Source organism: Oryctolagus cuniculus, chromosome 7 (genome assembly GCF_964237555.1).
Source record: "Oryctolagus cuniculus chromosome 7, mOryCun1.1, whole genome shotgun sequence".
Classification (NCBI taxonomy): Eukaryota; Metazoa; Chordata; class Mammalia; order Lagomorpha; family Leporidae; genus Oryctolagus; species Oryctolagus cuniculus.
In genome coordinates this window covers 126,160,708-126,188,091 of record NC_091438.1, presented here as the reverse complement: position 1 = coordinate 126,188,091, position 27,384 = coordinate 126,160,708, and the positions used below count along the sequence as shown (strand labels likewise).

Below are 27,384 nucleotides of genomic sequence, written 5' to 3'. Positions count from 1 at the left end.
TACTTTTCACCGCTGTATTTCCTATTTTTTCATAACAGTACTTAGCATATAATAGATGTTCTATAAATATGAATTAATACTCAATGCTGGGCCGGCGCCGCGGCTCACTAGGCTAATCCTCCGCCTAGCAGCGCCGGCACACCGAGTTCTAGTCCCGGTTGGGGCGCCGGATTCTGTCCCAGTTGCCCCTCTTCCAGGCCAGCTCTCTGCTGTGGCCAGGGAGTGCAGTGGAGGATGGCCCAGGTGCTTGGGCCCTGCACCCCATGGGAGACCAGGAAAAGCACCTGGCTCCTGGCTCCTGCCATCGGATCAGCGCAGTGCGCCGGCCGCAGCGCGCCGGCCGCGGCGGCCATTGGAGGGTGAACCAACGGCAAAGGAAGACCTTTCTCTCTGTCTCTCTCTCTCACTGTCCACTCTGCCTGTCAAAAAAAAAAAAAAATACTCAATGCTAAATCAAATGACTGTAGGAGTGGGCATTAGTACTTCTCCAATACTGAAAAAAGATCAGTATTGTGGCAAATGCAAAACACAGCACATGTGGCTCCATCTTCCAAACCAGGTAGAGAAAAAAGAAGTACCAAAATGAACATCCTGAGAGCCAGGCAAGGCAAGCAGTGACCACAGGCTAGTGTATGAGGCAGAGTCGCAGACAAGAGGAAATCAGGCAGTGGCTGACAGAGCCTGAGAGCAGGGATCAGCCTAGCATCTTCTTGCAGCCAGCACTCAACACATCAGCCGCTGAGCGGGTGCTCCGGGAGCTGCTATGGAAATGCACTGAGTCAACTGTCCACCAACACAATGCCAGCAGAGGCGAGACACAGGCTCGGTCTTTAACTTGGCATCTTGGTTCGCAAATATTCCTACTCAACAGATTTTTATCTATGGGGAATATTCTCTTGAATCCAGAGTATTTAGATGGAGGTGCACACAAAACCACAAGATTAATGTTTTGGCTAAAATCCATGTCACTTATTTATTCAACAAACAACTGAGTATCTTCTAATGGTCCAGGCTGTATCCTTGGCACTGGGAACAGAGATAAGTCCTAGCTCTCAAGGAGCTCACAGACGTGTGTGTGTGTGTGTGTGTGTGTGTGTGTGTGTGAGAGAGAGAGAGAGAGAGAGAGAGAATCCAAATAAATAAATACATACATACAATTAAGAATATGGAAAGGGGACCACTATGGGATACAAAGAGCAGAGGAACCAAATCACAAATTCAATGTCCAAAGGAAAGAGACTTACTTAGTGGATATTTTGCAAAGAATAAATAAGGCAACCGTTTTCAAAGTATAGCTGACTGGAACATGGATGAAAAAGTACAGTCCTTTCACCTCATTCAAACATTCTCATTCAGCAGGGGTGAGGGGTGTGTGTGTGTGTGCATGTATGGCAGGGGCACGATGCTGGCATAGGACTCTGCATTTTAGAGTGCTCTGGGTAATTCTGCTACGTCATAAACGCTTGAGAATTGTTAACCTGAAATGGTACCAGTCTTCATGGAGGGGAAGGGGAAGGAGAGAAAAGGCAGGCAGTTGACGTGACTAAGTTCTCTTGTCTTCTCTGTATGTTAATTTAATTCTCACAATAATCCTGTGAGGTAGATATTATTACCCCCATTTTTCAGATGAAAAAATACAAATCCAATTTGTGTAAGTAATCTGTTCAGCATCACAGCACTAAAGAATTTGCAACACTGACATCTGAAGCCAGATTCACTTGACTCTAAAGCCTTTCCCCTTTCCATAACACCATGCAGGCACCTGGTTACAGATTCACTAATTAAAATATTACAACTTTCTTTCAGTTCTTGGCCAGATCTCTCTAGGTAAAGAAACACAACGGATAGCCAGATGGTACTTCAGTCACAACCAATGTAATTACTTATGGATACATCCTTCTTTGGCAAACAGGGATGGAAGGCAAAGCTGGGAGGAATACAATAAGCAGCCATTTATTATTTCTTTTCTTATCATTTTCTTCCCCTCTGGTGGAGGTGTATGAAAATGTACTATGGCTCAGAACCAAGTCCATTTGGAGAGAAAAGCAAACATAACTGGATACATACGAAAGCATCCTCACTTGACGTCAAGGATTCCTGAGACTCAAAACATCCAAAAGGCCATAGGGCTTTTAAGGAAAATGGCAGGGCTGATAAGACTCAAGTTTCTAAAAGGTGAACTGTCAGGACCAAGGACAGGTCCAGAATGTGTACTAAGAAAACAGCTCAACCTTTACAGAAATTGTGGAAGGGTGGCAGCTTCCCCAGGTTAAACAAATACTACCTGTTTCTTTAAACACAGACTCAAAGGTGCAACAAAATAGAAACAGCTCAGAAAATAATGGGAAATACAATACTATTTAAAAGCCTGCGGTCAGGCCCAGCCTATAAAGTCTTGTGTAATGAAGAAAACACACACACACAAACTGCAAATACGCATTGACTCCCACTCACCATATTCGTGGTCATCCAAGCAGATCTTGGGTAGGAGGAGTGTGTTAGATCAAGAAAAGGAAAGGCAGAGTGCAGGCAGGCGGGCAGGCAACAACACCCAGGGCATCTGGGGCTTCGGGTTCTGACGGTCACTGTGAGACTACCAGCTCTTCTGTCACCGAGCGTAGGGCCACAACAGAGACTACAAACTAACTTGTGCTTCTAGCACTGGTGAACAATTTTCTTATTTCTGAGTTCCCAGATGAGTTTTAATAATTGGCTCACAGCACTGAAACTATAGATAGCGTATAACTTAGATTTCACTATTTTGTGTAATAAAGATTGTAAACCAGGCTTTATTTTATTGCTACAATTTCCACAAATCCAATCTGGAAACATTTGCTTCTCCTCATTTTTCACATAATGCATAGAGGGTTTTTTTTTTTTTAATCAGGTAGATCTCGATTTGCTCCTAACAAGTGTTTTCGTTTACTTATACTGCACTGATTCACCTCCTTCAAACACACAGCTTCCAACAGGCGTGGATGGAGGAGTAGGGGCCATAGGCTACAGCTTCATTATATGCAGGCACTGTATCCGTTTATCTAACTCTACCTAAAATTTGCTGACCCCCAACAGCCACACTAATGGCAACTCTGAGGGCTTCAAGATGAAGTCTTCATGCTGATGGGAATGATTTCCTGGTTGTTTTAGAGTCTAAACAGGACATACAGGTTATGTCTTTGGCCAGCTTACTATCACATGGGAAGAGTATATAAAGCCCACACCTAACTATACGGTAGGTCTTCAAGCTTATTATCCTGCCACAGTTCATAAAGATGAAGAACTGATCATCTGGGAGCTATGAGGTCAAAATGCACTGATAAAACTGTGGGAAACCAAGACAATCCTGCAGGTCCTTGGTCTAGTGCTAGGACCACAAACACGTAAGAAGAAACCTCAAGTATGCGGAGAGGTATCATCAGAAGACTTGGGAATCTCTGTTCCTGAATATCAAGTAATAGGGCTCATCTCCATTGTCACTTCTTGCAACAAGCACACAGGGAAGTCACTAGAGACTGCTCATTACAGATGCTGAGTCCTTGAATTCCGGGGGTGGATGGGCTCTAGACTACCCAGTGCCAGGCTGACTCTGAGAAGGGCTCACAACCAGATCTTGGGTAGGCGGAGCAAAGACAGCGCTAAGTCTTATCTTGGTTCTGGGCACATTTCAGTTCTGTTCCAAGTCCACTTTGCTCCAACTCAGCGATGACAGACATATATTTGAACTCATTTGGTCTGAAGTTAAAGGTCTCCACTAGCCCGAAGGTCTCCTTCCGATCAGTGGCATAGAAGAGCTGAACTTGGTTGGCGATGCACTGCGCCTCAGCAACATTCTGTAAGGTAGAGAGAGCAGTGAGGTCCTTCCCTGACAGGGCCACAAAGCTCTCTGTGCTCTGTGGCGAGTGGGGCCCTCACGTAGTCACTGCTTCTAGAAAGCTTCCCTGACCTCCTGAGTCTTGGTCAGGTTACCCCTTCTCCACGTAACCAAATCATCCTGTGCCCGCCACCACGTTATTTATCAGTGTACTGAACAAGGAGACTGCAAAACATTCGTGGAAAATGGAATTGGAAGATAAAAAATTGAAACCCATGCCTAGTTTTTTCATAATATGTATTTTCCATGAACTTTTTGAAGACCTCCTGTATTAGTCCTTTTATTCCTTTTTCTTTGTCTTCCTCAGTATACATTCTTCAAAGATAAAACACAGCAGATATCCTTGCACATACTGCCAATTGGTGAGTGCTGAATAAACTAGTGCATATGTCATAATTCCTCTCTTCGTTCAGTTCCTAAACAACTATTAAATAGATCTTAAAGTGTATGTGTTTAATGGGGAAGCATAGCTACCCAACCCAAGAACTCACTTGCGGATAATTCAGTTCTTGACCAACCATACACGTGAAGAACACCTGTTACTGATACTACCTCAGCCAGAGAAACAGTGCCACAGTCAGCTGTGATGGTTTTAAAATTGGTCCATAAATTCCATGACCGTCCTTCCTTTGGTAGAACTAATTTCCCTATGAGGGCTGTACTCAGCAACTTGCTTCTAACAGACAATGATGAAATGATGGAAAATGACTTCACTATTAAGCCATGAAAGATCGGAGCTTCTTTCTAGAATCACTTGCTCTGGGTATAAGGACGTAAGTGACCTGCCATGGTGTAAGGACATTCAAGTAGTCATATGGCCTCTGCCAACAGCCATGTGAGTGGGGCTGGAAGTGGAGTCTCAAGTTCAATCAACCTTTAGATGACCTTAGCCCTTGCCAGCATCTTGACAGTACCTGCTGAGACTGAGCCAGAACTGACCAGCTAAGCTGCTCTTCAATTATGGACTCACAGAAACTCTAAGATAACAAGTGCTTATTGTTTTAAGCCATTAACTTCTGTTATTTTTTATACAGCCATTTATAAGTAATACACCATCAAAGGCCCAAGCAGAGAAGGAGCCATCTTCTCTAAAGCTCAGTAGCAGGGAAATGGTGAGGAAACCACCCTCTGTAACAAGGGGAGGGGAGTCGGGACTCAGGCTTCATTCTGAAAACTCAACCAGGGGCCGGCACTGTGGCACAGTAGGCTAAGCCTCCCTCTGTGGTGCTGGCATCCCATGTGGGCGCTGGTTCATGTCCTGGCTGCTCCTCTCCCGATCCAGCTCTCTGCTATGGCCTTGGAAAGCAGTGAAAGATGGCCCAAGTGCTTGGGTTCCTGCACCCACATGGGAGACCTGGAAGAAGCTACTGGCTTTGAATTGGCCCAGCTCCACCATGGTGGCCATCTGGGGAGTGAACCAGCAGATGGAAGACCTTTCTCTCTACCTCTCAAATAAATAAATAAATCTTAAAAAAAAAAAAAAAAAGCAAACAAAAAACCAAACCCTACCAAAGACACCACCTCAAACAACTCTGACTTGTGCTTCCTACACTTTCTGCAGTTACAGCTGGTCAGAGGCACCTACCCACTACTACTGTGTTCATATGGACAACATCAAATCCCAAAAGATAATGGAAAATTCCTACTGAAAACCAACTGTCAAAAGCATGCTGTCTGACTACAGAATGATGAAGAGGGGTTTATAAACACCAGCAGCTGTGCTTCACCTCTATTCCCTCCGGGAATCTTTCAAGTCATTTCTCACCAAGCAAGCTCCTAATCTCTGAGACCAGATCTTCAATCAAAAGCCTTTTCTCAAAAAGCTGGCTACTTCAAATTAATGGAACTTCAGAGCTGGAAGGGGCCTCAGAGACCACCCAGTTCTCATTTACTAGGCCAGGAAAGTAGGCAGATGAGGCCCAGGGATGGGCCCAAGGTCATGTGGCTGCCAGTGGCGAAACCAGAATCAGACCTCTAGTTTCCCAGGCTGATACGTCCCCTACTTCACCATGTTACCGTCTCTGTGAGCCCATACAGGGAAGACTGATCAAGGTTAATAACTTCATCAATTCCACCTTTCTTAAACTCAAGGATGCCTCAAGAGTAAACCATTTCTAAAGTAAGTTAAGTGTATTACCATAATCACAGACAGATGCCACTTATCAACTTTTACTTTAGGATTGAGTGGTGAAGGCAGGGGTAAGTTCAGCTGTGTTCACTCGAGAACACTTCACGGGCTCTATGGAGGTGCCTCAGGGCCCTGCACCTGTTTTATGCCCTGGGCGTTACCTAATACGATTTAGTTATTGATACCACCTCATGTGGGAGACCCAGAGGAAGCTTCTGGCTTCGGATCGGCTCAGCTCTGCCTGTTGGGGCCATTTGGGGAGTGAGCCAGTGGATGGAAAACCTCTCTCTCTCTCTCTCTCTCTCTCTCTCTCTGTCTCTACCTCTCTCTGTAACTCTGCCTTTCAAATAAATAAAAAAATCAGTCTTTTAAAAAATGTATATTGTATGGTATGCTGTCAAATGTTAAAAGGGCAGGATATTCTTTTATTTTTTTGAAAGGCAGAGTAACGGAGAGGCACAGGCGGGGGGGGGGAGGGGAGAGAGAGAGAGAGAGAGAGAGAGAGAGAGATAGAGATAGAGAGATAGAGAGAGAGAGAGTCTTTCATCGCTGGTTCACTCCCCAGGTGGCCACAATGGCTGGAGCTGAGCCGATCTGAAGCCAGGAGCTAGGAGCTTCTGAGTTTCCCACGTAGATGCAAGGGCCCAAACATGTGGGCCATCTTCTACTGCTTTTCCAGGTGCATTAGCAGGGAGCTGGATCGGAAGTGGAGCAGCTGGGACTCAAACTGGCACCCACATGGGATGACCACCCTGCAGGTGATGGCTTTACCTGCTACGCCACAGCGCTGGCCCCAAGGATATTCTTTTAATGATGATAACTGCATAGCAGTTTGAGAATACCAGAAGTGAGGTGGTAAAAATGGCAAAAAGCAGAAAGGACCTCTTTTGACCTCTATGACTCACTTTTGGACAGATGTTACACTTTGCTGAAGATCAGACAGTATTGCAGGGCCAGCGCTGTGGTGTGCCTTCATCCCATATGGGCACCAGTTTGAGTCCCAGCTGCTCCACTTTTGATCCAGCTCCCCTGCTAATGCACCTGGGAAAGCAGCAGAGGATGGACCAAGTCCTTGGGTCCCTGCACCCATGTGGGAGACCTGGAAGAAGCTCCTGGCTCCTGGCTTCAGATTGGCTCAGCTCCAGCCATAGGAGCCATCTGGGGAGTGAGCCAGCGGACGGAAAACCTCTCTCCCTGTCTCTACCTCTCTCTGTAACTCTTTCAAGTAAATAAAAATAAATCTTAAAAAAAAAAAAAAGAAAATATTGTACAACATCTATGTTATTCCCACAGCTAAATCAAACCTTGCCATTATCAGTAATCTCCAAATCTCAATTTGAAATATTTATACTTTGCCTACTATATACTTTCTTTTTTTTTAAACAACTGATAGTTTATTAAAATAGTTGGCTTAGGCATCTACTATGTTGACTTCAACTCCTGTCTCAATACTGATGGATGTAATTCGATTAACAATCTCAGGACTGTGTGAGTCACTGAGTTGCTGGTGGGCTTCTTACCTGGATCAACCCCACATCTTAGTACCTTTACTCTTTCTTGATTTGAGAAGGCACACTTGATTTGGCAGGCACTTAACTGGTCCTTTCACTTTGAGATTCTTTTCCTTTGTGCCTCTGATCAAGTTAGCACACACCTTCAGGAACTTTACACTGTGGCTTGTCAGGGTAATTACACTTTGGTGAGTTGCCACCTCTGGTTCTTTAAAAGCTGTGGCTGAGGCCGGGTTTCCTGACTGACTTGTTCCTAGGTGAGAGTGAACAGACTAAGGCAGGAGCAGGAGCGGGGGAATTGCTGTGTAGCAGGTGCTCTGGCATCTTCCAGAGGTAAGCCATGTCCTGTGTCTTTCTAGCTCACTCCCGACTCACAATCCTTCAACTCCACTGGGACTCACAATGCTTACTGTCTCTAACCTCCCTTATATTGTCACTTCCCTTTTTACCCAGCATCTATTCCATGGTCAACAATTAGAACGATTAGAACGATTCCTTTGTGTTCATCTTTGACTGCCTTGCCCCTCAGTTACTTTCTCTTCCATACTACTAGACTGAATGGCAAAAAGTTCCTGTAAACAATAACTATTTTAGGCTCTGCAAGATACAGCCTCGGCTGCAAAATGTTGCAATTGCTTAATTCTGTTGTAGAGCAAAAGCAGCCACAGATAATATGTAAATGAATGAGCATGGTTGTGTTCCAATATTTAATGTAAACAATTTATTTACATATACTGAAATCTGAATTTCATATACTTTTGTCAACCATTTAAAGATGTGGAAAACATTCCTAACTCATGGCCCTATAAAAACAGGTAGTGGGTTAGATGTGGCCCACCAGCTTATTTGCTGACCCACCTTTGACAATAATGTCATACTTTTTCTTTTTGATTGAAGGGTTGGTTCTTCAATTTTATCTTCATTATTTCCTTGGTGATTACATGAAGTCCCATGGCTGTGAGTACAATCTGTATGTTGACAACTCCCATATTATATCTCTTCCCTGAATCCAAGACTATTTATCTAACTGCTTGTTACTTGAATATTCATCTAACAGACATCTCAAGTTTAACAGTTTGAAAAATAAGCTCCAGATTTTCCTTCTCCAATCTTTTCTATTGGCAATTCCTTATTTCTGGTGAGAATTTTGGGTGACCAACAATTGAGTGTGATGAAAGAGTTTCAGTGGATGGAAAAATGAAAGAGATGGGATGGGACAGTTTCAGAAAAAACAGGAAGTAAAGTCCCCACCGTGTCCTGGGCTTGGGCCTACTGCTGTTGCGGGAGACTAGCTGAATGATATCACTTATTCTTCTCCTCTAAGCAGCTGGTAAGATAAAGCAAAAATATGTGGGTGTTGCTAATGAAAAATATCAGAGGGAAGAGGCTCTCAGGTGCCCACTATTTTGAGTACGTCCTGAGGTTAACCTGTGGCCAACAGATGAGACTGAAATGAGCAAGGACTAGACAAACAGGTTGTGTGGTAATCATAAAACTGCTCCTGGTACCTGGATGTGCAGAGAAGACAATGGGATTCATTAGCTAGGAGCACATGGTTCATGGTCTGTCCTAAGGATTCTCAATTGGAAATGGAAAAAGGAGAAAAAGATATCACTACACATGATGCATGTTATACATGTGTACAGTATGGAAAAGATAAAAATGGAGAATTATTTTAGACTTTGAACTTCTCCCTACACTTAAAAAAGCCATTTACTTGTTCATAGGAGTTTCATCTCCTACTTGAAACTCAAGCCTTGAGGCTTGGATTCAGAATTATGGGATTTCAGACCAGTTTTAAGTATAAATACTGTTAAACTGTATATTATGCAGCTCCCTATAATCAAACATGAATATTTTCCTAACAAAATGCATACTAAAGGGGATTAATAAGGACTATAAATGTCCTACATCCATTTAAGCTATCAAATGAGTTCAAGTCAGGAGATGTTTTGTGACCAAATGAGTATGAAAAACTTTGTTTTCAGAGCTTGTGGATTTCAGAATTGTTAATAAGTGACTGAGAATCTGTACTAACTTCAACTTGTAAGAACCAGAGCAAAACACAATTATTTTCAGCTTTAAAATAAGAAACAATGTACATACAAGTCTATGGAATTTTACCTCATGAGTTTTGAAAAAAGTGTTAATACCATTAAGGGATTAGGTAAATCCAAAGAGGTTAACATTGATTCTTACCAGAAATGTGGAATCCATTTCTGCTGTCATCAGCACAATGCCCTTTTCTTCCTTAAGCTCAGGGTAGTGATATAAAATCAACTGGCTGGCCGCAGCATCCCCTCGGGTCTACAAGAAGGAACACTTATCAAGGCTCAATAAGGTACCACTACAGCAAACTGCAATTTCAAAGCAATACAGAGTCTGGAGGAAATTCTGGCTTGTAACAGCCCCTTGGGTGGCTAGTAGGTTAGTTGGAGGACTGGTATATTGGGGCAAGGTCAGTATTGCAAAGGCATGGTAAAACTGACAGTCTGCTGTGTTATTTGTGTCTTCAATTGGAAAAGATTTGGCTTTTTTCCCAGAAAATGTTTATAGTAGGCAGTGAATCCTTCATTGTAGCCATACATTTAAAAACAAAATGACACGAGCAGCTACCAAATCAAGTTCTAAAGAAAGCAATGTGCCTGCATAATTGTCACTCTAACGGGCCAGTGCATTTCACAGCTGAAATCCACTCCCCTAGGCTGGCTCTGAAGGGTGAGCTCTTTTAAACTATAGCAAGAGCTGGAGTGTCTGTACATGGGCCAGATTTGGAATTTGCAGTTCTAAAATATAATCTGGCTGGGGGAGGAAAGGGAGAAGAAGAATGAAAATACAATCTCATGAAGAATGGTCAGGGCAGTGGTTACTAGACCTCAAATCTAAACTAGGAAGAAAGGCTGGGTTCAGCGCTAACTCCCTATATAGTATAGAGAGAAACTACATTTAAAAAAATTCCTGCATCTCATATTAAAAATTTCAGCAAGAAATTATCAAATAATCTAGCTATTAATTATCGATACCTGGGGCCGGCACCGTGGCTCACTAGGTTAATCCTCCACCTGCGGTGCCGGCATCCCATATGGGCGCCAGGTTCTAGTCCCAGGTGCTCCTCTTCCAGTCCAGCTCTGTTGTGGTCCGGGAAGGCAGTAGAGGATGGCCCAAGTGCTTGAGCCCCTGCACCCACATAGGAGACCAGGAGGCACCTGGCTCCTGGCTTTGGATCGGCATAGCATGGGTGTGGCGGCCATTTAGAGAGTGAACCAACAGAAGGAAGACCTTTCTCTCTGTCTCTCTCATTGTCTATAACTCTACCTGTCAAAAAAAAAAAAAAAAAAATCAATACCTAACCACTGCTAGACTGTTCTTAATAGCTCAGCTTCTCAGCTCTTTTTAAAGATTTTATTTATTTGAAAGGCAGTGTGTCAGACAGACAGAGAGAGGGGAAGAGAGAGAGAGAGAGAGAGAGAGAGAGAGAGAGAGAGGGAGAGAGTGAGAAAGAGATTTTCCATCTGCTGGTTCACTCCCCAAAGGGTTGCAACAGTCTGGACTGAGCTAGGCTGAACCTAGGAGCCAGAACCTCCCTCATGGGTGGCAGGGGCCCAAGTACTCAGGCCTTCTTTCACTGCTTTGCCAGGTTCATTAGCACGAGGCTGGATTCAAAGTGGAGCAGCCAGGACTGGAAACAACACTCTGATATATGATGCTGGCACTCTAAGTAGCAGCTTAACCCACTGCATCATAACACCAGCCCCTTCTCAGTTCTTTTTTTTAAGCAATAAGGATGTAGAGTTTTAATGACAATTAATATATATTGCCATTTTTGTTTGTACTCTATTACAATTATTAAAAGTCTATTTTTTGTGGTTAGTAATGCTACATAATAATTCCTCAAACTTGGCCGGCGCCACAGCTCACTAGGCTGATCCTCCGCCTTGCGGTGCTGGCACACCGGGTTCTAGTCCTGGTTGGGGTGCCGGATTCTGTCCCGGTTGCCCCTCTTCCAGGTCAGCTCTCTGCTGTGGCCAGGGAGTGCAGTGGAGGATGGCCCAAGTGCTTGGGCCCTGCACCCCATGGGAGACTAGAAGCACCTGGTTCCTGCCTTTGGATCAGCGTGGTGTGCTGGTCGCAGCGGCCATTGGAGGGTGAACCAACGGCAAAGGAAGACCTTTCTCTCTGTCTGTCTCTCTCTCTCTCTCACTGTCCACTCTGCCTGTCAAAAAAAATTCCTCAAACTTAAAAAAAACTTAAATGAAAATGACATGGGTCCATTAATAAAATAATTTTTGCTGACTCTACAGTAACCTTTTAAAAACAGTTTTGTTGTGTCAAAAATAAAATTAAAATTTTAAAGATGAGTAATACTCCCCCCAAAAAACCTTTTATTTAAGGAATACAACTTCATACATCTCATAATTACAACTTCAGGAACACGGTGATTCTTCCCACCATACCCGCCCTCTCATCCCTCTTCCTCCTCCCACTCCTATTCCCATTCTTTTTTTTAAATTTTTTTGACAGGCAGAGTGGACAGTGAGAGAGACAGAGAGAAAGGTCCTCCCTTGCTGCTGGTCCACCCTCCAATGGCCGGCGCGGCGCAGCCAGCACACCGTGCTGATCTGATGGCAGGAGCCAGGTACTTATCCTGGTCTTCCATGGGGTGCAGGGCCCAAGCACCCAGGCCATCCTCCACTGCACTCCCTGGCCACAGCAGAGAGCTGGCCTGGAAGAGGGGCAACCGGGACAGAATCCGGCTCCTCGACCGGGACTAGAACCCAGTGTGCCGGCGCCGCAAGGTGGAGGATTAGCCTAGTGAGCCATGGTGCCGGCCCCCATTCTTATTTTTAACTAAGATCTATTTTCAATTAACTTTATACACATATGATTAACTCTGTTAAGTAAAGAGTTCAACAAAGAATATATTAAAAAAACCTCAGTTCTCTTGAACACACTTTTTAATTTTTTATTTTTTTATTTTTGACAGGCAGAGTGGACAGAGAGAGAGAGACAGAGAGAAAGGTCTTCCTTTTTGCCGTTGGTTTACCCTCCAATGGCTGCCACGGCCAGCACGCTGCGGCTGGTGCATCGCACTGATCTGAAGCCAGGAGCCGGGTGCTTTTCCTGGTCTCCCATGCGGGTGCATGGCCCAAGTACTTGGGCCATCCTCCACTGCACTCCCTGGCCACAGCAGAGAGCTGGCCTGGAAGAGGGGCAACCGGGACAGAATCCAGCGCCCCGACCGGGACTAGAACCCGGTGTGCCGGCGCTGCAAGGCGGAGGATTAGCCTATTGAGCCACAGCGCCGGCCTTGAACACACTTCTTACAAATCATTTTGATCATAATTCTATCATTACACCCACCATTTTTCTGATAATTCTGTTTCTGGATCTTTCTCCTACACTTGGGTATGGGCTTCATTAGCGTAGGGATTTTGTCTCATAGATTTCCAGTTCCTAGCACAGTTCCCGACACAACCACATAAAGGTTAAGATCATAGACTTTGGTGTCAAACCCAGTTCTATCACTTAGCAGCAGTGTGAGCTAACTTCTTCAAGCCCCCTTTATTCACTGTAAATACAAATAACAGTAACCACCTCATGACACATTTGTGAGGATTAAATTACAAAACGTATCTAAAACATCTGCTACATAATAGGTACCAGATGGCCTAGCGGTTAAGACCCATTCCTGCCTTTTCACCAAGATGGTGCAGAAGGCGAAGAAGGAAGCTCCTGCCCCTCCTAAAGTCGAAGCCAAAGCGAAGGCCTTGAAGGCCAAGAAGGCAGTGCTGAAAGGCGTCCACAGCCACAGAAGATCTGCACTTCCCCCACCTTCCGGCGGCCCAAGACACTACGCCTCCGACAGCAGCCCAGATACCCTCGGAAGAGCGCCCCCAGGAGAAACAAGCTTGACCACTATGCCATCATCAAGTTCCCCCTGACCACGGAGTCGGCCATGAAGAAGATAGAAGACAACAACACACTGGTGTTCATTGTGGATGTCAAGGCCAACAAGCACCAGATCAAACAAGCTGTGAAGAAACTCTATGACATGGATGTGGCCAAAGTCAACACCCTGATCAGCCCTGACGGAGAGAAGAAGGCGTGTGTGCGGCTGGCTCCGGACTATGATGCTCTGGACGTTGCCAACAAAATTGGGATCATCTGAACGAAGTCCAGCTGGCTAATTCTAAATACATGTGTTTTCACCATAAAAAAAAAAAAAAAAAAAGACCCATTCCCACATCAGAGTATGGGGTGAAGTCCAGCACCAGCTCCTGACTCCACCTTCCTATTAATGTAGAACCTGGGAGGCAACTGGGCTCCTGCCACTCACTCAGGAGACTTGGATTGCATTCCTGACTTCAGACATTTGGGGAGTAAGCCAGTGGATGAGAGCTCTATTTCTGCCTCTCAAATAAATTAAAAAATAATAATACTAACTTAGCCATATTTGTTAAGTGAAGTATATACAATAAGTGCTATAGAGGCTCGGCGAAGAGATGAGAGAGAGCCAAAAGTAATCAGAGAAGGTGTTCTGGGTCTTATCTAATTTCTAGGCATTGAGCAGGGCTTAGGAAACTAACTTAACATACCAAGTATGACAACTCATCATTCCCACAGCAAAAACTACAGGAGCTAGTATTCTGTACACCCAATCCTCGGTAAGGCTCCCAGTCTCCAAGGGGTAGGCTGATCCTTCCTCTAGGGGAGGGAAGAAAACCACCTACCTGAATATTTATAAGAGCAGTAAAGTGGAGTTCAGTGCCTGTCCATTGTCCTACAAAGAACTCATAACCTTCCCTTCTTGGTAGTGCACACAGAAACTGTGGGAAACAGACATACAAGGAGGTTGGTGAATAAGTGATGTTATTTGCTCTGAGTTCAAGCACCTCTGTCATTCACTTCATTTCTCAATGTTTGGCTTTTAAAACATTTTGAAGTTATAAAACTAATTTATGATAACATAATACATCTGCATGTGCTTCTCAAGCCACCAAAGCAAGCAAGCATCAGAAATACAATTGGGCATCTCTGTGTACCCTATTGCAATCCCATTCCACAGCGACCATCTCTCCTGCATTTGGTTTCTCATTCCTGGTCAATTTTTACAGTCAATTTTTAATGTATAAGTGTTATAATCTATAAATGTTATAATATAAAAATTATAAATGTTATAATGTATGAATATTAAATGTATAAATAGCACTGTTTGCATGTCTGAAAACTTCACTTTTATCATACCATGTCTTTTGTAAGTTGCTTTTTTTATTTCACATTACGCTTCTGAGATTTATCTGTGTTGATAACTCTGATCCATTAATTTTTTTCATCACCTGGAATCTACTGTAGAAATTTATTGTTCTCGATGACTATTTGAGTCTTTTTCAATTTCTAAACTTTCTAATGTTGCTGAACTAACTTTTGTTCCAATTGCTCTAATCACTTTGTATTCTATCAGCTGAAGCTAATATTGGAGTGCAGCTCTAGACTAACTACCAAGAAACATTAGATTTTTTTTTGAAAAACAATTGAGGAAACTACATTTTATTTAGTCTCAATCATTAAATAGTGCTAGTATTAAAAAACAATACATGATCTTCACTAGAGTGGTGGATTTATTTATTTATTTAAGATTTATTTTATTTGAGAGGTAGAGTTACAGATAGTGAGAGGGATAGACAGAGAGAAAGGTCTTCCTTCCATTGGTTCACTCCCCAGATTGCAGCAACAGCTGGAGATGGGCCAATTCAAAGCCAGGAGCCAGGCGTGTCTTCCCTGTCTCCCAAGTGGGTGCAGGGGCCCAGTGATTGGGCCATCTTCCACTGCTTTCCTAGGCCATAGCACAGAGCTGGATTGGAAGAGGAGCAGCTGGAACTAGAACTGGTGCCCATATGGGACGCCTGAACTGCAGCCAGAGGATTAACCTACTGTGCCACGGCACCAGCCCCAAGAGTGGTAGATTCATGTAAGCCTAGAATTCCATGTTTCTCCTTACTTATATGGCCAAGGTTGATATTTGAGCTCTCCCTTTGAGTTTTTAGATTAGTGAAATTTTTTTCCCTAGTGCTTTAGTAACATAATGTAACCATGACACTACATGATTATACCATCATTTTATTTAGTACAATTTGTAACTGTCAGAACTGAATTATTAAAAAAAAATACTACAGGGGTTGGTATTGTGGCATAGCAGGTAAAGCCACTACCTGGGATGCTGGCACCCCATATGGGCACAGGCCTGAATTCCAGCTGCTCCACTTCTGATCCAGCTCCCCGCTAATGGCCCAGGTGCCTGGGCCCCTGCTACCCACCTGGGAGACCCAGATGAAGCTCCAGGCTTTGGCTTGGTCCAGCCCTGGTTGCTGCTGCAATGCAGGGCATAAACCAGGGACGGAAGAACTCTCTCTTTGCAACTCTGACCCTTAAACAAACAAATCTTCTTTAATTTAATTAGTTTTTAACAGATTGAATATAGTTCATAAACACAATTCTAAGAATATAATGATACTCCCTTCCTCCCTACTTCCCCCTCTCCCTTTTCTTCTTTTTAGTTTTTGAGATAATATCTTTTAAATTTATATTACAGTAAAAAAGGTTTAATGCTTCACCAAATAAGAAGTTTAACAAGTGAAAAGCAAAAAACCTAGTTTGGTGAGAATACAGACAACAGCTACAAACAATAGTTGAATAAAAAATGACATTTTACCCTTATATAATAAATTTTAAAGTAATCACAGATCTATTTTGATTTAGTTTTTATATGTAGTGTAAGGTTAAAGGTAGATTTTTTTTTTAAGATTTATTTATTTGAAAGTCAGAGTTACACACAAAGAGAAGGAGAGGCAGAGAGAGAGAGAGAGAGAGAGAGAGGTCTTCCATCCACTGGCTCACTTCCCAGTTGTCCGCAACGGTCGGAAGCTCTGCTGATCTGAAGCCAGGAGCCAGGAGCTTCTTTCATGTCTCCCACGCGGGTGCAGGGGCCCAAGGACTTGAGCTATCTTGTACAGCTTTCCCAGGCCATAGCAAAGAGCTGGATCAGAAGTGGAGCAGCCGGGTCTCGAACCAGCGCCCATATGGGATGCTGGTGCTTCAGGCCAAGGCGTTAACCCATTGTGCCATAGTGCCGGCCCCAGGTAGATTTACTTTTTAAGCACATAGATAGCCAATGGCTTTAGCACCACTTATTGAAAAGATTATCCTTTCCCCATTTAATCACCCTGGCACCGTGTTGAAAGACAACCAACCAATGTATGTTGGTCTGCTTCTGCACTCTGTTCCATTGATCTATATTTCTATTTTTATGCCAATACAACACTGTTTTCCTTACTATATCTTTTATAATAAAATCAGAAAAAATAAGTCCTCTAACTTTATTCTTTTTTGAAATTGTTTTAGCTATTCCAGGTCCTCTGGAATCAAATAAAATTTTAAAACTAGCTTGTCAAAACTGCCCACTGAAATTTTGATTGAGATTTTTTTTTTTTTTTTGGACAGAGTGGACAGTGAGAGAGAGAGACAGAGAGAAAGGTCTTCCTTTTCCATTGGTTCATCCCACAATGGCCGCTGCAGCCGGTGCACTGAGCTGATCTGAAGCCAGGAGCCAGGTGCTTTTCCTGGTCTCCCATGGGGTGCAGGGCCCAAGGACTTGAGCCATCCTCCACTGCACTCCCTGGCCATAGCAGAGAGCTGGCCTGGAAGAGGGGCAACCGGGACAGAATCCGGCGCCTGACCGGGACTAGAACCCGGGTGCTGGCGCCGCAGGCAGAGGATTAGACTAGTGAGCCATGGCGCCGGCCGAGATCGTATTCTAAGTAGAGATTAATTTGGGAAGAACTGATATCTTAATAATTCTGAGTCATCCAATCCATGAAATGGTATATTTTTCCATTTACTTAGTATTCTTTATTTCCTGTCAGCAGTGTTTGGAAATTTTCTCGAAAACCCCAGTAAGCATTAGTGACACCATGTCCACTAGTCTACCTCACCCATTCTCTTTCTCATAGCCTTTACTGGAGCTCATTTCTCCAGCAACAATCTCATAACTTCTTTTAGGTACGTATTACCAGGATAGCATGGCTAAAACTACGAAAACTGGCCCCCAAAACAGGGTCTTCCAATGGGCACTTTTCTGATAGATAAGCCCTATAATAGAGGGGCAGGCATTTGGACAGTGGTTTAGCCACTGGTTAGCACACCTGCGTACCCTACTGGAATGCCTAGATCCAGTGTCTGCCTCCATCTCCTGCCTAACTTCCTGCCAGCTCCTGAGGGGCCAGTGGTGCTGGTTCAAGGATTTTGATTCCTGCCACCCACTGGGAGACCTAGGTTGAATTCCTGGCTCCTGTCTGTGGTCTCCCTTCACCTTTCCTCAAAATCTCCAGCCATTGTGGGCATTTGGGGAGTGAATAGGAGCTTTCTCTCTTTCTCTCAACTGAATAATTAAAAAAAAATCAGGGACATTTAGGGCTGCTGCCTGGGGTACCAGCATCCCTCATGGGTGCCAGTTTGAGTCCTGGCTGCTCTACTTCTGATCCAGCTCCCCACTAATGCTCCTGGGAAGGCAGTGGAGGATGGCCTCTGCACCCACGTGAGAGACCTGGAAGAAGCTCCTGGCTCCACACTGGCCCAGGTTCAGCCATTGCAGCCATTTGGGGAGTGAACCAGCAGATGGAAGACCTCTCCCTCTGTCTCTATAACTCTGCCTTTCAAGTAAATAAATAAATCTTTTTCTAAAAGAAATTAGGGACATTTGAGATAGTAGTTAGGATGTCACTTGGGGGGCTGTTGATGTGGCATAGTGGGTAAAGCCCCAGCCTGTAGTGCGAGCATCCCATGTGGTTGCTGGTTCAAGTCCCAGCTGCTCTACTTCCGATCCAGCTCTCTGCTATGGCCTGGGAAAGCAGTAGAAGATGGCCCAAGTCCTTGGGCCCCTGCACCCACATGGGAAACCCAAAAGAAGCTCCTGGCATCAGATGGCACGTTGTGACCATCTGGGGAGTGAGCCAGTGGGTAGAAGACCTCCCTCTCTCTGCCTCTCAAAAAAAAAAAAAAAGGAATTTGGAATTAGAAAAAGTACCAGCATTCAAATCCAGGCACTCCAATATAGAATGTGGACATGCCAGATGATGTCTTTTTTTTTTTTTTTTAAAGCTTCTTCTTCTTTTTTAAAAGATTTATTTATTTATTGAAAGTTAGAGTTACACAGAGAGAGGAGAGGCAGAGACAGAGAGAGAGGTCTTCCATCCTATGGTTCATTCCCCAATTGGCCGCAATGGCCAGAGCTGCGCCGAGCCGAGGCCAGGAGCCAGGAGCTTCTTCCAGGTCTCCCACACAGGTGCAGGGGCCCAAGGACTTGGGCCATCTTGTACTGCTTTCCCAGGCCATAACAGAGAGCTGGATTGGAAGTGGAGCATCCAGGTCTCGAACTGGTGTACATATGGGATGCCGGTGCTTCAGGCCAGGGCATTAACATGCAGTGGCACAGCGCTAGCCCCAAAAGCTTCTTGTTAATGTACACTAGTGGGGGGGGGGGGTGCTGTGGCGCAGCAGGTTAATGTCCTGGCCTGAAGCGTCGGCATCCCATATGGGCACCGGTTCCAGACTTGGCTGCTCCTTTTCCAATCCAGCTTTCTGCTGTGGCCTGCGAAAGTAGTGGAAGATGGCACAAGTCTTTGGGCCTCTGCACCTGCGTGGGAGACACAAAAGAAGCTCCTGGCTCCTGGCTTCAGATCAGCACAGCTCTGGCTGTTGCGGACAACTGGGGAGTGAACCAGTGGATGGAAGACCTCTCTCTCTCTCTCTGCCTCTCCTTCTCTTTCTGTGTTACTCTTTCAAATAAATAAATAAGTCACAAAAAAATGTACACTAGCGGGAGGGCAGGTGATGACTCAATTAGCTGAGTCCCTGACACCCACCTGGGAGGCTTAGATTAAGTTCCTGGCTCCCAGCTTTGGCCTGGCTCAGCTTCAGCTGTTGCAGGCAGGCATCTGGGAAAAGAACCTGCAGATGTGAGCATTTTTCCTTTCTGTCTTTGAAATAAATAACTCTTTTTTAAAATGATCTACATTAGAAAGGGCAGAGATGTGGTAGCCAGCTAAAAAGGAGCTTTCTGGGCCAAACACTTATAACTTTATAAGGCTGAAAAACTCACTTACCCATACAACAACATGTGAGCATCTTTCTTAAATAAATAGAGCTCTGTAATGTGAGAGTGTACGGAATACGAGAGGACTGGTTGGAAACATTCTTGTTTGGCAGTACTGATAAACAATGTTTATATGGTCACCAGATACTTACTGTTGGACAGGATTGAGCCCGGTTCCAGATCAAATCAAATTTCTCTTTCTGTAAGTTGGAAAAGAAAAAAATTAACTCACAAGCAGGAAAATACAAAAAGCTACAATCACATTTAAATTGACCAAGACTGAACTGCAGAACTGTAATACCACCAAAATAATCTTTACTGTTCTATCATTTTCAAATCATTCATATGACAGAAAGATAGGAAAACCCAGTCTTATGCTTTGCTGTTCATTGTCAGAATTATGTTGAAGAAGAGGTACTTCAAAGCTCTGAACTATTCGGGGAACTCTGACAAGTGGCAGAGGCATTAGGTCACTAAGTCAGTCTGAGGGAGACCTGCGGAGGCCTGTTCAAAAAATGAATTAGTATCAGAGATCTACATTCATGAAAGGTATAAATTTTTTGGCTGCTAAACTTAAGATGGGTAAGGGTGTATATGTCTAAGAGGTTAAAAAAAAGATAGGAGTTGGTGCAACAGGTTAAGCTGCCACTTAGAATGCTGGCATCCTGTCTCTGAGTGCCAATTTGAGCCCCAGTGGCTCTACTTTCAGTCCAGCTTCCTGCTAATGTACCTGGGAAGGCAGCAGAAGATGGCCCAAGTGCTTGGGCCTCTGCACCCACCTGGGAGACCCAGATGGAGTTCCTGGATCCTGGCTTCAGCCTGGCCAAGCTCTAGCTATTGTAGCCATTTTGGGAGTGAACCAGTGATAGAAAATCCCTCTCTTTCTCTGACTCTGCCTTTCAAACAAATAAATTAAAAAAAACCAGTGATGGGGCCGGAACTGTAGGTTCATCCTCTGCCTGCATTGCTGGCATCCCACTTGGGCACTGGGTTCTAGTTCCAGCTGCTCCTCTTCCAATCCAGCTCTCTGCTATGGCCTGGGAAAGCAGTAGAAGATGGCCCAAATGCTTGGGCCCCTGCACTCACGTGGGAGACCAGGAAGAAGCTCCTGGCTTCAGATCGGCTCATCTCTGGCCGTTACAGCCAGTTGGGGAGTGAACCAATGGAAGGAAGACCTTTCTGTCTGTCTCTTCCTCTCACTGTAATTCTACCTCTCAAAAAAAAAAAAAAAAAAAAAAAAAAAAAAAAAAAAAAACCAAACAGGGCTGGCGCTGCGGCTCACTAGGCTAATCCTCCGACTGCGGTGCTGGCACCCCAGGTTCTAGTCCTGGTCGGGGCGCCGGATTCTGTCCTGGTTGCTCCTCTTCCAGGCCAGCTCTCTGCTGTGGCCCAGAAGGGCAGTGGGGGATTGCCCAGGTGCTTGGGCCTTGTACCCGCATGAGAGACCATGGGGAAGCACCTGGTTCCTGATTGGTGCAGCACCAGCCGTAGCGGCCATTTTGGGGGTGAACCAACGGAAAAGGAAGACCTTTCTCTTTGTCTCTGTCTCTCTAACTGCCTGTCAAAACAAAACAAAACAAAGCAACAACAATAACAACAAAAAACCAGTGATACCATCATAACAACCAAAAGACCTGACTTTTTCTACCCACATGTTTTATTCCTTAGAGTTAATCATAAAAGTTCAGTATATATTTGTATGCTTGATATAAATTTAACCTAAGCCATTTCCTCTTCAGAGAAGAACAATGAAAGATTAGTTTAATTTTTCAAATTCCAATACTTCAAACGCTTTCTTATGGTGGAGGTGAACAGGATATTAAGCCTGAGAAGCCAGCAGCATCCCCTCCCAGTCACAAACCTTAATGGTCAGGCAATGACTGGCAACCAACTCCAAGACAGCAATTCTAGGAAGAGGAAAACCCAAGAAAATGCCACTTGATAAGGGGCAACACCAGAGAAAGGAGAAGGCTCCAGGTTAGCTCTGGTATAGGTCCCTTTATAGACAAAAAGAAAGAAAGCTATGTTAGAGACGCTGTCTTAAATTCCAACAGCCTGTTTGGAAAACAGGGCTCCCCCCTCCAAAAAAAAAACAAAAAACAAAAAGCACCTGGAAATTATTCACCACATGAACTTACACCATGCTCTGCTGTCAGAGACTTGACTCAGAGACATTTCTAAACCAGAAAGAGGGAAAGCAAGAGCCATAAATATAGCATATGAAGCCTCCAACCTTTGGTACTTAGGGCATAATAAAAACCTTCAGAGCTGTGAAACCCAAGTTCTCAAGAGGCAATAAACACAGGAAAAGTAAAGGAACTGCCAGCTAAGGTTGGAGTACTAAACTCCATGCTGCAACACTTTCATTTTCCCCTCCAAACTACTTACAGGAATAACTGCAAAGACCGTATCTTTCGCTGCAAAATACTGCTGCCAAATCTGTAAAACAAGAGGCGGTGTCTGTGACAGGCAGGTAATCTGTAACCCGTACCAAGAAATGCTGACAGCTTTCTCTGCTCAGAGTAGAGTCATATTTGATACTGGGGAAGAAAAACCCAACACAACGCTTTCATTACTAGTACATGATTAGAAAGATCTAATACCATATACTCTTCTGGATGATTAAACTCTAACTCTTAATAACATATTCCTGTCAGAGAAACTGATTCTATGACCTTTTTAATCATTCTCAATATGTGCCTGGTGTGTGATAAGACAACCTTTTTTCCCCCCATATCTTGCCTCTTCCCTCCCCAGCCAGCTGTGGGCCTTCTGAGTGAGGGAGGGCACTGTCAGTAAAGTACAGGGTCTGTAGTCAGGTGGACCTGTATGCAAATCCCAGCTCTATTAGGTGCTACCTTGGGCAAATTATTAAGATGCCCCAAATAACATCAACAAAACAGCAATAGTCAACTTCACAGGACTGTCAGGAAGACTAGCTGAAATAATGCAGTCTTACGCTTAGCACAGTGCTTGGAACAAACACTACAAATACTGTTAGCTTTATTCGCTAATATCACAATCCTATAGGCAGCTTTTCAGATCTTGCTTCCAGAATGTCTTTCATAAGAGGAAGAGATAAGAGTGTGTTGGAGCAGACTATGGTACATACTAATCAGAAGTCCTAACTGTTTGGCACCAAAGAACAAGCAGGTCACATTTTGACTCTTATGATGTAAATATCAAAAGGTAAGGAATAAAAATTTATAAGAAATTAAAAACAGGAAAAGGACAGAAATGTTCCTAGTTCTACCACCCTAACAGAATCATTATTATTTCTGATGTGTCTGTTTCCAATGCATATTAATAGTATTTTTCTTAGACACAGATATAGCCTATTGTGGTATTGTGTCTTGCTTTTTATATCATTTCACATATCATATGCATATTCTGTGTTCATATTTTTTAGTACCATTATTTTGCCTTTTCACAAAAAAGTGTCACTTCCCACCTCTGATCCCCAAACTCTTCTTGTTGCTGAAGCTGAATTTATATCACTCTCCTTCCACGCAGTCTCCCTTGACCATTTCAGTCAGAAGATTTGCTATGGATTGCTTTTGTACTTTATACTTCTCTAAAGATGCCTAGGATATGCCATTTCATAATAAAGTCCATTTCCAAATGGATCCATCTCCCTCACTACTTTGCAAGTTCCCTGTAGGTACGGTGTCTGCATGTGTTTCAACGTCTTGCAACACTAAAAGTGTTCAGACATGCTTGTTGAGTGATAGATGACTGTGACATCGTAAGAAATATTTATTTGGTCTCTGCTCTGGTTTCTTTTAGGTGCTTTTTTTTTTTTTTTTTTTGACAGGCAGAGTGGACAGTGAGAGAGAGAGACAGAGAGAAAGGTCTTCCTTTTGCCGTTGGTTCACCCTCCAATGGCCGCTGCGGCCGGCGCGTTGCGGCCGGCGCACCGCGCTGATCCGATGGCAGGAGCCAGGAGCCAGGTGCTTTTCCTGGTCTCCCATGGGGTGCAGGGCCCAAGCACCTGGGCCATCCTCCACTGCACTCCCTGGCCACAGCAGAGGGCTGGCCTGGAAGAGGGGCAACCGGGACAGAATCCGGCGCCCCGACCGGGACTAGAACCCGGTGTGCCAGCGCCGCTAGGCGGAGGATTAGCCTAGTGAGCCGCGGCGCCGGCCTCTTTTAGGTGCTTTTAAAAGAGACACTTAGGGTGGCACAATGGCGTAGTGGGTAAAGCTGCCAACTTCAGTGCTGGCATCCCATATGGGTGCCGGTTCGAGTCCTGCTCCACTTCCTTTTTTTTAAATTTCCAAATTCTGCTCTGTAAGAGTTCATATACTTTTGTTAAAAAGACATTTATTTTTAAAGATTTATTTGAAAGTCAGAGTTACACAGAGAAGAGGACAGGCAGAGAGAGAGAGAGAGAAGTCTTTTTATTTATTTATTCAAAAGTCAGAGTTACACAAGAGAGGAGAGGCAGAGAGAGAGGGGGGGAGAGAGAGAGAGATTGATTGATTCCATCTGTTGGTTCACTCCCCAGTTGGCTGCAACAGCTGGAGCTGTGCCGATCTGAAGCTAGGAGCCAGGAGCCTTTTCCAGGTTTCCCACATGGGTGCAGGGGCCCAAGGACCTCAGCCATCTTCCACCGCTTTCCCAGGCCATAGCAAAGAGCTGGACTGGAAGTGGAGCAGCCCGGACTTGAACCAGCACCCATATGGGATGCCAGCACTGCAGGCAGCGGCTTTACCCTCTACACCACAGCACTGGCCTGAGCTGCACTTTTGATCTTGCTCTCCACCATGGCCTGGGAAAGCAGTAGAAGATGGCCCAAGTGCTTGGGCCCCCTGCACCTGGGTGGGAGACCCAGAAGAAGCTCCTAGCTCCTGGTTCCTGGCTTTGGATAAGCCCAGTTCCTGCTATTGCAGCCATTTGGGGAGTGAACCAGCGGGTAAAAGACCCCCCACCCTGTGCTTCTCCTCTCTGTAACTCTTTCAAATAAATTTTTAAAAAATCAATAAATGTTAAAAAAAAAAAAGAGGCACTTAGCCCAGGTTGGGGAAGAATGACAGAGGAAGGGACACTTGAGCTGTATTCCGAATAGAAAGATGAACAGGCAGGGCAGGAGGAGATAATGACACATGTTTTAAGCCAAGAATAACATTAGCAAAGGCACAAAAGTCAGCATAACACAACCAAAGTGACACCTGAGTGAGCTGATGTTGAAGAACAGGTCCCCCTTTTTTAGAGTTGCTCCATTTTGTAAACATACTCATTGAAATGTGGAGTTCCAGGGGCAAGGGTTTGGTAGTGGTTAAGATGCTGCTTGGGACGCCTGTATCCTATATCAGAGTCTGGGTTCAGGTCACAGGTCTGCTTCCAATTCTAGCTTCCTGCTAATGCACACCCAGGGCAGTAGCAAGTGATGGCCCAAGGACTTGGGTTCCTGCTACCCACATGGGAGACCTGAATTGAGTTCCAGGCTCCTGGTTTGGCCTGGCCCAGCTCGGGTTCTTACAAGTATTTGAGGAATAAATCAACAGTCAAAAGACCTATCTTCCTCTCTGCTTTTGCTTTTCAAATAAATGAGTTAAAAAAAAAAAAGAAAAGAAAAGCTCCAGCTGAGGACACTAATTAAAGTGTGACCTATGTAACTAATACAAAGCACAAAAGGACTATTACTTTTTAGGACCTAGGCAAACCACCACTGCAGCCTAAGGTGGCTTGTTATTTTAAAGGATGTCTAAATATGGTCTTCTCATTTTAAAGACAGCATATTCTGATTAATTTATAATACAACATTAGCAGACAGCTTATAAATAAACACTGACATTTATAAGACTGATAGGTATTTCTTAATGTAATATAGCTGACTAGTTACTCAAAAATTATTTTGGGGGCCAGTGTTATGGCATAGAAGGTAAAGCCACAGCCCGTGATACTGGCATGGTATCCCATATGGGTGCCAGTTTGTTTCCCAGCTGCTCCACTTCTGATCCAGATCCCTGCTAATGGCCTGGGAAAGCAGCAGAAGATGGCCCAGGTATCTGGGCCCCTGCCACCCTCATGGGAGAACCAGATGAAGTTCCTGGCTCCTGGCTTCAGCCTGGCCCAGCCTTGGCTATTGAGGCCATTTGAGGAGTAAACCAGTGGATGGAAGATCTCTCTTTCCTCTAACTCTACCTTTCAAATAAATAAATCTTAAAAAAATATTTCAATGAGCATACATTTTTTAGGTCTAAGTAACACTTGTCATATGACCTCCTGGGCCTGGCCTGTCTCTCATCTAAGACAACATGCTTGGTGTCTATGCCCCTGGCACTTCTTCTCAAAGGCCCTGAGTTCTCCCTGAGACTTTGTGTAAGCCTGTCTTACCAAAATTTAGAGCACTGTTTTGACCTTATTTGTGTTTGTGTTCATTCTTCCACTAGGCTAAAACTCCTTGAGGGTAGAGGGTTTTGTCTGGCACACAGCTGACATTTAATGGGTATAGAATAAACACTCACAAAAATAAATGATATAGCAACCAAAGGAAACCCGTGGCAACTGGTTTCACTTCCTGTATGCGTATATGACAGAGTCAAACAGACACAGGTCTGAGACCTAGCTCTACCACTGACTCAAGTACTTAATCTCTTTAACTTTCAGTTCTTCAAATAAACTGGGAAACAACAGCATCTACTTCACAGGGTAGTAATGAGAATTAATGAAGTAATATATGAAGCACTAAGCATAGATACCTGATACACAGGATGCTGCGTTTAATATTATTGTGATCCTCTCAGGATACCTCAAATAATTCATGGAGCAATAAAGAGTGCCAATAAACAGCTAACTACAGTCTACTGAGAGGAAAGAATCACAGACATGAAAATGTAAATAGCAACGCAAACCAAGATACATGGAAAGGCCAAACAGGAAGGAGAGACTGCGCTTGGAAGGAAGGTGTCCAGGAAGCTTCCTCAGAAAGTCTTAATGACAGTGGACTATGAAGATCAAGAAATGGAATATGAGAAGTCACTGAACATTTTTTAGCAAGTTCCTTATTTTTATTCATTTATTTAAAAATATAAAGATAGCACTTACTTGTGGGGAGCAACCCGGACTAGACTAAGTTACTGGAATTAAGACTTATTCTATGCATCTGCTCTCCCACAATATGGCGCTGGGAGAGAAGAAAACAGCTTCTACACAGCTGCCTCCAGTTCAGCCAATAAACTGTAGGACTTGCTCCTGATTGGAGGAGAGCAGCGTACTCGGCGTGTGGGCAGCCAAGTTAGGATTGGCAGAGGAGGACTATAAAGGAGGAGAGAGACGGCATGCACCAGGAACATCTAAGGGGAACATCTAAGGGGAACACCTGTGCAGCCCCCGAGAGAGCCGGCCGGCGGTGTGCCGCTCCCCTGTGGAAGTGGGGAATGTGGCAGGGGGAACCGCCCTTCCACGGAGGTGGAAGGGACAGTAGCCAACCCCGGAAGAACCAGCAGCAAACCTGGGGAGGGCCGAGCAGACGAAAGAACAGCGCAGGGTCCTGTGTCGTTCCTCCACGAAGAGGGGGAGCGACACTTACTTTGTGCCAGGCACTGTTCTAAGTGCTCTGCAAATGTTAACACTCTTAATCTTCTAAATAACCCTAGGAGGTTAAGTATTATTATTATCTCCACTTTACAGTAGAAAACCCAAGGCCCGCAGAGGTTAATTAACTTGTCCAAGTTATAAACGAGTAAGTGGCTGAATTAGGACTTAAAACTGACAGTGTGGT

General features: G+C 44.4%; 1 protein-coding gene across 3 annotated transcripts in view; it reads right to left on the bottom strand.

Annotated features, from left to right (window-relative positions):
• ATPAF1 (ATP synthase mitochondrial F1 complex assembly factor 1) overlaps positions 1-27,384 on the bottom strand; it is a 41,484-nt gene that overhangs the window by 3,941 nt on the left and 10,159 nt on the right. Inside the window, exons 5-9 of one of the 3 annotated variants that reach the window (XM_002715119.5) lie at positions 22,047-22,097; positions 19,811-19,858; positions 14,242-14,337; positions 9,710-9,817; positions 1,856-3,830 (exon numbers count right to left, since the gene is read on the bottom strand). In XM_002715119.5, the coding sequence (XP_002715165.2) occupies positions 3,636-3,830; positions 9,710-9,817; positions 14,242-14,337; positions 19,811-19,858; positions 22,047-22,097 (498 nt within the window). In that variant the 3' untranslated portion in view covers positions 1,856-3,635. Of the gene's footprint in view, positions 1-1,855; positions 3,831-9,709; positions 9,818-14,241; positions 14,338-19,810; positions 19,859-22,046; positions 22,098-27,384 lie in introns of those variants that run through there. The other 2 variants (XM_070078555.1, XM_017346322.3) reach the window with 2 other exon arrangements.